The sequence below is a fragment of the Eriocheir sinensis genome, chromosome 70 (assembly GCF_024679095.1).
Source record: "Eriocheir sinensis breed Jianghai 21 chromosome 70, ASM2467909v1, whole genome shotgun sequence".
In the NCBI taxonomy this organism is placed as follows: domain Eukaryota; kingdom Metazoa; phylum Arthropoda; class Malacostraca; order Decapoda; family Varunidae; genus Eriocheir; species Eriocheir sinensis.
In genome coordinates this window covers 3,159,218-3,168,402 of record NC_066578.1, presented here as the reverse complement: position 1 = coordinate 3,168,402, position 9,185 = coordinate 3,159,218, and the positions used below count along the sequence as shown (strand labels likewise).

Here is a 9,185-nt window from a genome sequence, read left to right as displayed (position 1 = left end):
TGGAGCCCCCCATCAGTGACTCTTCCAAGCCAAGTAGGTAAGGCTGCTGCTGGTTGGCAGGGTGTCTGATGTCTCCATCACCCAACACTCATGTAGAATCAGGAAATAATCACATTTCTTTACTTATCTCACCTGTCACACAAGATAAGCAAAGTTTGTTTAAATCATTATACTGTGTGACAGGTGAGCTACATAAAGAAATTATTACTCTCTGATTCTACACGAGTGTGTTGGGCGAGGCAGACGTCAGACACCCCGCCAAGCAGCAGCGGCCTCGCCCACCCAGCCAGGAAGAGTCACTGTTGGGGTGCATCCAGCCCAAGGGAATGAACTACACAGTACTCATCACTCAGTATACGGTGCTTTGCTTGAGGTGCTGCACACATTTGATGAATAAAGAATGATGGTTTTGTGGGTGAAAGATTTTTTGAGAATGCAGCGGCTACATCATATCACAGCATCTGTCAGCTGTAGGCAGTCACGTCAAGGGCAGGTGCCATTTGCCTGCAGGCAGACATAGTGATCAGTAGTCTGCCACATCTAGCTCCATGACTGTGCCTTGTTTTTCACACTCATGAGCAGTGGTTGTGGTGCTACATTGTTATTGTGGCACCCACCAAGGAACCAGGCACAGAAACCATTGCTCAGACCATTGTTCTAGAGGAGGCAGGCTGCCATAATAAGGAAATAACCGAGTTGAGGTGCAGCAAAGCCAACACCAAGGAAGTACTGTGTGTGTTTCAGAGAGGAAAACAGCAGTGAGACACCATCACAAAAACCTAAGCCTAGTCATCCCAGGAAGATTTATTCAAGGTCTGTGAACATTCTAAAATGCTCTAAATGGAGAGTACCCATCACACTGGAGCACTCACAGGCCTTGAATAAATCTTCCTTGGACAACCCGATTGAAGTTTCTGTGATGGCGTCTCAACACTGTTTTCCTCTCTGAAAGGCGCACAGTGATTCCTCAGTGTTGACTTCGCAGCACCCAAACTCGGTCATTTCCTTAGCCTGCCTCCTTCACAATAATAGTAGAGCAATGGTTTCCTTGGTGGGTGCCATAATAACTGTGTAACACAACAATCACCACTAACAAGTGTGAAAAACAGGGCACGGCGGCGGAGCAAGACACGGCAGAACATCGATCACTGTACAGCCCAGAGGTAAGTGGTGGCTGGCCTTGAAGTGGCAGCTAACAGATGTAGTGATGTTATATTCCTGCCACCAACTTCTGTCTAAAAACTTTCACCCACAAGACCATCAATCTCTTTTCACCTAAGTATACGGCATCTCAAGCAAGGCGGCACATACTTTTGACGAGTACTGTACAGTCAGGCTTGTACTCTGTTTGTGGAGAACGAGAACCACTGGCAGCATGCAGGCCCGGCACGGTCCTCTCTCAGCAGCCTCAGCCTTCAGGTTGTCTGGAAAGAGTGGAGAAAGTAAACACAAAACATAAAGCAACACAAACTAATAAAAATAAAGTATTAACCCAGTAGCAGCGGGGATCATGTTTCTTAATGGTCCCTCAAAGCGAGAAAAATGAGAAAAAATCACCCCTCACACAAACCATTTCATAATATATATAAAAGCATTTGTGATCAGATTATGTATCATCTATTTTGGGGTTTTTATATCATGGCACAAATTTGCCCCGTCGCTGCTACACGGTAGAGCCACAAATTTGGCCCGTCGCTGCTACCGGGTTAAAAACAAATAATAATGTTAGAAAAAGATAACAGTTGTGATAACTACTAAAATTATTCTGCTTGAGTACACAGCTGATACTAACTGATAATTACACAAAATAAAGCATAAAAAAGTAGCAGAAAAACAATTGACGGATGAAAAACTTGAGGAAGAGAAAATGCTTGAGACATAAAAAAATATAGCTTCCCACAAAGAAATATAGAGGTTTGGAACAGACTAAGTGAGGATGTAGTATCAGCGAGGAGTGTGCAAAGCTTTAAGGAAAAGTTGGATAAATGTAGATGCGGAGACGGGACCACACGAGCGTAAAGCCCAGGCCCTCTAAAACTACAACTAGGTAAATACAGCTGCCGGGTACAACGAAAGGTAAGTTCGTTCCTCGTTACCCTCCTCAATAACGCAGCAGCAACCCAGACTGTCGGCAACGGTTGTGATGCTGACACTGGACAAAGCAAGGACTTAATCTTCTTACTTGAAATAAACTTAAATCTCCACTTCTTGAGAGAACTAAAGAAAGAGCTTCCCAACTTACTGTAAATAAGAAAAACATGAGCAAAATGTACAGACAAATATTTATTTCGTGTGCACTAGCCAGCTATGGCCTGAGATGTAGTAACAAACTTTCCGAATAGTTCCCTTCGGTAAAATTGTCCCCTACATCTCAGGCGGCAACTTTCTCAATACAAAGTGAACTATTTGAATTATATACAGTTGAATATTATGCCAAAAAGACAACCTTACAAGTTAGAGCGATGTATGGATTTGATCAGTCATTCATCATCGCTGCCTTTGTACTCTGACCTTCATTTAATTATAAACTTACTTAATCTAAAAACTTAAAATTTTCAAAGTATTAAGATCAAGTTCTTGGGCCAGATGAAGAAACAAACAAGGTGAGAGAAAGGGTTAAACCAACTGTAGCCCTGAGCCTCAAGGAAAAGTAAATGATGTTCGTGGAGAACTTCACATGACGAGAAACAATCAATATTAATTAAACTTTGTTAGTTGAGCTTCAATCTGGCAAACAATGAAAACACAGGATGAACTACAATGTCCCAAGTCAAAGAGAAAGACTCCAAGAAGTAAGCCTTAACTCACGGGATTCACTCTGGCTTGATGGTAAACTGTCGGCCTCCAGTCTCAGGGGACCGGGTTCAAATCCCAGGCAGGATATTGAGAACAGGATACACTCTCCCAAACACGTCCATTTCTCATGTGCTTCAAGTAGAAGTGATTCCCACAACACTGGTGGCTGGCTGTGGATGCATTCCTGTGTTGTGTTCCCCATGAAGGGGCAGGAAATTAGATGGCCTGCATCTCCTATACAAGTTCTGGTCTCGTTACCTCAGAAAATGTGGAAGTGACCAGAAAAATTGAAGCACAAAGAAATTCATCTAAATGGGAGAAGGGAAGCCGTGTAATGACTCGAGATGTGGATTAAGACTCCAAAAGGCTTTGATCCACAATGATCCCTCTGGCTCAGTGCTGGAGTATATGCTTCCCGTCTCAGGGTCCCAGGTTCAAATCCCCGGTGAAAGGTTGGGAAAAATGTTTGTTCTCCTGAAGAGGTTAATTTTTCATGAGCTTCAAGGAGCAGAAATGCCTCCCACAACAGTGCTCAGGCACCATGAGCCTCGCCGTGAAACATCAGGCCTCATTTTGTTTGGCCACATGTAACAGGCGAGTGGGGATGAGGCAGACAAAGGCTAGAAGCCGTACTTTGCTTGTGACTGCATCTTGGTCATTTTGTTCAACGCCCAAGTGTTCTTGAGGTCCAACTCGCGCTCCTTGGCCTGGTGAGCCAAGTAGGTGATCTGGTGCTTCTGCTTCTGTTTCTGTGTGGGAAGTCCTTCACGTTTCCTGCTGAATCCATGTTGAGGCTTCTCCTCACTCAGCGCCTTGGTCATCCATTCCTGTTTGGTCAGCAATGCATCATCTGCATTAACATCAATGAAGTTGATGGCATCGGCCCGGCCACGCTTCCCAGCCAGCCGCATGAGAGTGGCTTCATCAATGCCGACTGCTGCTGCTGTTGTTGCTGCCTCTGGTTGAGGGAGCTCTTGTACCATGGTGCTGGGGCCTACCTGCTCATAGTGCTGGTGCTGCACCATGGAAGGTGAAGGGCCCTCAGGGTGGATGCTGGGAACTCTGGGTTCTTCCCTCAGGGGCTCCAAAGTGGGTGCAATTCCAGTCACAACATGACTGGCAGCCACCTCAGGAACAACCTTGGCATAGTTTGTATCAGATTCCTCGGACAGGGAAAAAAAATCTGAGGTTCCTGTCGGAGCCTCATCCTCCTCCTCATCATCTGAAACATTACCAACTACACCTGCTGCTGGCGGTGGAGGCTTCTTTGTGACCTTCCTCGCGGGCTTCTGGGTCTGCGTCGGCCTCTTGGTAAGGACGTGTGGCACCAAGGACCGCTTGGCCTCCTTAGCAGACACATTCTTAGGCTCCGGCAACACTGAGAAGAGGCCGCTGCCACTCCTGGAGGGATTCACCTTCTTTTTGGGCGGTTCCTTCACCTCTTCATCATCATCATCATCTGCAAACTGGAAAAAAAAAACTGGTAAGCACTTTAGCTCCATAAAGGTTGTGGAGCCATTCAACCAGCTCCACCAAAATATAAATTCTAGTTTGTACACCGGGACTACTCAGTACATTGTACTGTGATGCCTGACACCTCCAAATGTCCATCAGACATGAGACCCATGGTGGATGATTTTTATGTACAACAAAAGAGGCAGCCAAGGACATAACAGAACACAAAAAAGAGGCATTTAAAACACTGCTCCCACAACAAGGAAACAATTTCATGTAAACATAATCACATTAGATTGGATAAGTGTCTTACAAAAATAGAAGTCACAGGAAAGAAGTAATACAGATGAAGGAAAGCTGTTCTGAAGTTTACCTGTGAATGGAGTGGAAAGTTGGAAAGTTTCATTTAGTCGGCGCAACATCTGTGGTCATATGCCAGAGAGAGACAGGAGGGGAAGGAATCATAGGAGAAGGGAACAGGCCCCAGGAGACAGGACACAACCCCCGATTAATACCTGGTACCCATTCACTGCTGGGTGGACAGGGGCGTAGGGTATCGGAAAAGCCGCCCAGATATTTCCACTCCGCCCGGGAATCGAATCCAGGCTCTCTCAGTTGTGAGCCGAGTGTGCTAACCACTGCACCATGAGTGAATGGAATGGTCAACTCTCATTGGGAATGTTAGAGACTCGAGAGTACACAGAGCTAAGGCAGAAAGTGGTACACATCGAAGCCACAGGAGGGGTGAAGACATGCAATTATGTCCCAAAGAGCTATTATTATAAAAATAGCAAAAAAAGCAATGCTGGACTGTAATTTAAGGGGTAGAAGATACTCAATGAGGGGGGGGCAATGCAGCAAAAAAAATAATTCTTTCCAAAACAGCTGTGTGAGTAAAGCCCCCCCATGGGATGTATACCTCATGCAAAGGCAGACAAGGCCCTTATAGCCACCGCTGCCATGCTATCGTACTCAGAGCATCTTATTTTCTGGCTTCTGACTCATAATTATCGCCAGGAAACACCAATAATTAATCATTTTAATGATAACAAGATATAAAGGCAGTTATCGGGGTCAAGGAGGCAGTTTTTGGGGTCGGAAATCAGCAAAAATAGGAGGCTGAGTACGACAATCTGGCAACGTTGCTCATAGGTAGCATCTGAGAGGGGGAAACAGTTGGTGGCGATGATACAGAACACGTAACCTCTAGGAACCTGATTCAGCTATATGTGTCTTTTATATTGCTGAATCATGTTACGACGTCTTATATTATAATACATTGTAAGTTTCACTGATACCGGGAGGACATGGGGCATTAATAGCATTGCCTCTCTTGTGCTACAAAGGTTCTGTAGATAGGAGGAAGTAAGGAGTTGGATTCTTTATCAATAAGAATCTAACAAGGAACATTAACCCTTTCCATTCGTGACGCAGACATCGGCGTCACAGCATGGAAAGGGTCAAGAGGAAATGGAAGAGGATTAATCCTCTTCTAAACCTCCTCAATCCTCCGGAGAGAGACAGAAGGGGAAGGAATTGTAGGAGAAGGGAACAGATCCCAGGAGACAGGACACAACCCCTGATTAATACCTGGTACCCATTCACTGCTGGGTGGACAGGGGCGTAGGGTATCAGAAAAGCCGCCCAAATTTTTCCACTCCGCCCGGGAATCAAACCCGGGCTCTCTCGGTTGTGAGCCGAGTGTGGTAACAACTGCACCACGAAACCCCCTCCGTGTTTTATAAACCAAGTATACATCAGCATAGGCTGTAATGGCTTCCAGTCCTTCACCAAGTATTCCTACAAGCATGACTAAGTGTAAAAAAAAATATATATTATGGAAGGTGTCAGTAAAAGCTCATTCATTGTAAAAAGTGACAGTAATGATAAAATACCAAGTGAAAAAAAGTGCGCATGGAGAAGCCAGCAAGCTGAGAGGAGAAAGAAAGGGATGAAGCTTTCTCACACTGCCTCCCCGAGTCTGTGACCCACCACAGCATCACCGCCACCAGTAAGGCAAGTTTTTACCAAAGATATTTACTGGCCATTGTCTCATGATGGTGACTGGGAGCCTGAACAATTGGATGAACACAAAGGGGAGAGGAGGCAGTAGCCCAGCTGGTAAAACATCCAGCCAGTCTGATCGACCAGTTGGTGGCCATACTTAAGTCTGCCGTACAATTTGGAAATAAAAATGCAAAGAGGGCAGATTGCATGAAGAAACAATGAAAAGGGGAAGGAAATATAAATGTCAAAGAACAAAATGTTGAATATTAAATGGTCATTAACAGACTTGGTAGGTAGTTAGTGGAGATCATTCTGGAGAAATACCTTAATTACTCCCCGCACCTGTTTTGAGACTGTTCAATGACATACACGTTCAGTTTTCCTGCCCTCAAAATATCTGATCACACAATTACTGGTTGCAATTCATCTTTTAAAAACACAAGAAAAGTTAACCCTATTTATGTATCTGAATGACTTTTAACGTCAAACATTAACTTTCAGAAAATTACCTATTAATGGCGTTATGTAAAAAATTTAACACCAAAAAGGAAACTGACAATTCAATGTTGCTTGTGCCCAACAATGTATATTAAAAACAGCAGCTAGCAAAGAGTATCTCACATATTTATCATAAACCATTAACGTTAACAAATATAACCAAACCCAACACCACCTAAGGGCAGAGCTTCCCCCAACTTAGACTCCCACAGTGAACCATCTCCACAGGAAAAAATCAGAGACGAATATTACAAGATGTGTCAGAAAAAAAACTCCACAGTGACGGGTGAAAAACTAGATGAATAGGTAAATATGGGCCCCGACTTCCCAAGGGTCCTCCAAGATCATAAGGGGAAGGGGATTAGGCCTTTTTCGTTACTTTTAAATTTTTGCACTTTCATATTATGGTTGAGGGACATGTATATTGCCCCTTATCTATAATATGGAGGCTTAACCTGGTAGCAGCGGGGATCATGTTTCTTAATGGTCCCTCCAAGCGAGAAAAATGAGAAAAAATCACCCCTCACACAAACCATTTCATAATATATATCAAAGCATTTGTGATCAGATTATGCATCATCTACTTTGGGGGGTAAATATCATGGCACAAATTTGGCGCGTCGCTGCTACACGGTAAAGCCACAAATTTGGCTCGTCGCTGCTACACGGTAAAGCCACAAATTTGGCCCATTGCTGCTACACGGTGAAGCCACAAATTTGGCCCGTCGCTGCTACACGGTGAAGCCACAAATTTGGCCCGTCGCTGCTACACGGTGAAGCCACAAATTTGGCCCGTCGCTGCTACACGGTGAAGACACAAATTTGGCCCGTCGCTGCTACACGGTGAAGCCACAAATTTGGCCCGTCGCTGCTACACGGTGAAGCCACAAATTTGGCCCGTCGCTGCTACACGGTGAAGCCACAAATTTGGCCCATCGCTGCTACACGGTAAAGCCACAAATTTGGCCCGTCGCTGCTACACGGTAAAGCCACAAATTTGGCCCGTCGCTGCTACACGGTAAAGCCACAAATTTGGCTCGTCGCTGCTACACGGGTTAAGTTTAATGGTTTACGATAAATATGTGAGATACGCTTTGCTACCCCTAGCCTCTGTTTTTAATATACCTTGATGGGCAGAAGCGACATTAACTATAATATTGAGGCGTAACATCGTATTCTGAAGGCGCGGAGTCAATCTTAACAATTACCAATGAATACCCTTACCAAACCTTAACCAAGACGACTCACCTCCGACAACGACGGAATCAAGATCTTCACTTTCTTCGCCTTCTTCTGCGTCGGCGGCGGCTGGGCGTCAATCTTCGGCGGCCCACCCTCGTTATTATTCTGCTGTTTCTTCAGGTCCTGCGTCACCTTCCACGTCTCCACCGTCGGCACATCCACCACCTCATCCTCCACCTCCTCCCCGGCCGGCAGTAAACTCATAACAGGCACGGGGGCGGGAACGGAGGAAAAGAGGCCACTGGACGGCTTACTCTCCACGGCATAATCATCGTCCTCATCCACAATTGTCTCTACTCCACTGGGCTTAGGGATCACATTTTTCGGAGTGTCTGCCGAGGGCTTTTTTGCGTCTATTTTCTGGGGGGGTTTGTCATTCAGGGTCTCCTCTTCGTCCTCTGAGTCCGTGCCCATATCGCTGTTGTCACTGTACGCCACAAGAGCCATGGTGTTAAGTTAGTCTGTCTGTCTGGGTGAAAACTGGCTTATATATACGATGTTTGGCTTTTCGTTCTTTAATTTCTCAGTGTTTTCTTCTTGGTATCCTTAGTGGTTCTTTAATATCCTTAGGTCTGTGGTATCCTTAAGTTCTGAGTCCGTCGCTCCTTTTAGTGGTTCCTTAATATCCTTAGGTCTGTGGTATCCTTAAGTTCTGAGTCCGTCGCTCCTTTTAGTGGTTCCTTAATATCCTTAGGTCTGTGGTATCCTTAAGTTCTGAGTCCGTCGCTCCTTATAGTGGTTCCTTAATATCCTTAGGTCTGTGGTATCCTTAAGTTCTGAGTCCGTCGCTCCTTATAGTGGTTCCTTAATATCCTTAGGTCTGTGGTATCCTTAAGTTCTGAGTCCGTCGCTCCTTTTAGTGGTTTCGTGGTTCCTTTATATCATTGGTATCCTTAGTGGTTCCTTAATATCCTTAGGTCCATGGTATCCTTAAGTTCTGAGTCCGTCGCTCCTTATAGTGGTTCCTTAATATCCTTAGGTCTGTGGTATCCTTAAGTTCTGAGTCCAATGGTCCTTATAGTGGTTCCTTTGTGTTCTTAGTTCTTTAGTTCCTTGGTATCCTTAGGTCCGTGGAATCCTAGCTCCTTGGTATCCTTAGTGGTTCCTAAATATCCTTCATCCTTCGGTACCCTTGATTTCTTTGGGTCCTTCGTTCCTCAGTGTTCTTATGGTTCCTTAATATTCTT

At 45.0% G+C, this 9,185-nt stretch overlaps 1 protein-coding gene across 1 annotated transcript; it reads right to left on the bottom strand.

Moving 5' to 3' along the window:
- Positions 1-2,264: 2,264 nt before the first annotated feature.
- Positions 2,265-8,698, bottom strand: LOC126988748 (proline-rich protein PRCC-like). The gene is made up of 2 exons (XM_050847120.1): positions 8,005-8,698; positions 2,265-4,262 (listed from the first exon to the last, which is right to left on the bottom strand). The coding sequence occupies exons 1-2, from the start codon at positions 8,443-8,445 to the stop codon at positions 3,417-3,419; spliced, it is 1,287 nt and encodes a 428-aa protein (XP_050703077.1). The 5' UTR covers positions 8,446-8,698; the 3' UTR covers positions 2,265-3,416.
- Positions 8,699-9,185: the final 487 nt, after the last annotated feature.

Bases quoted from the DNA above. Each gene is read 5' to 3' on its own strand.
- LOC126988748 (XM_050847120.1), bottom strand. From the start codon at position 8,445: ATGGCTCTTGTGGCGTACAGTGACAACAGCGATATGGGCACGGACTCA. The intron at 4,263-8,004 runs GTGAGTCGTCTT...TTTTTTTTCCAG, and splicing joins TGATTCCGTCGTTGTCGGAG to TTTGCAGATGATGATGATGA.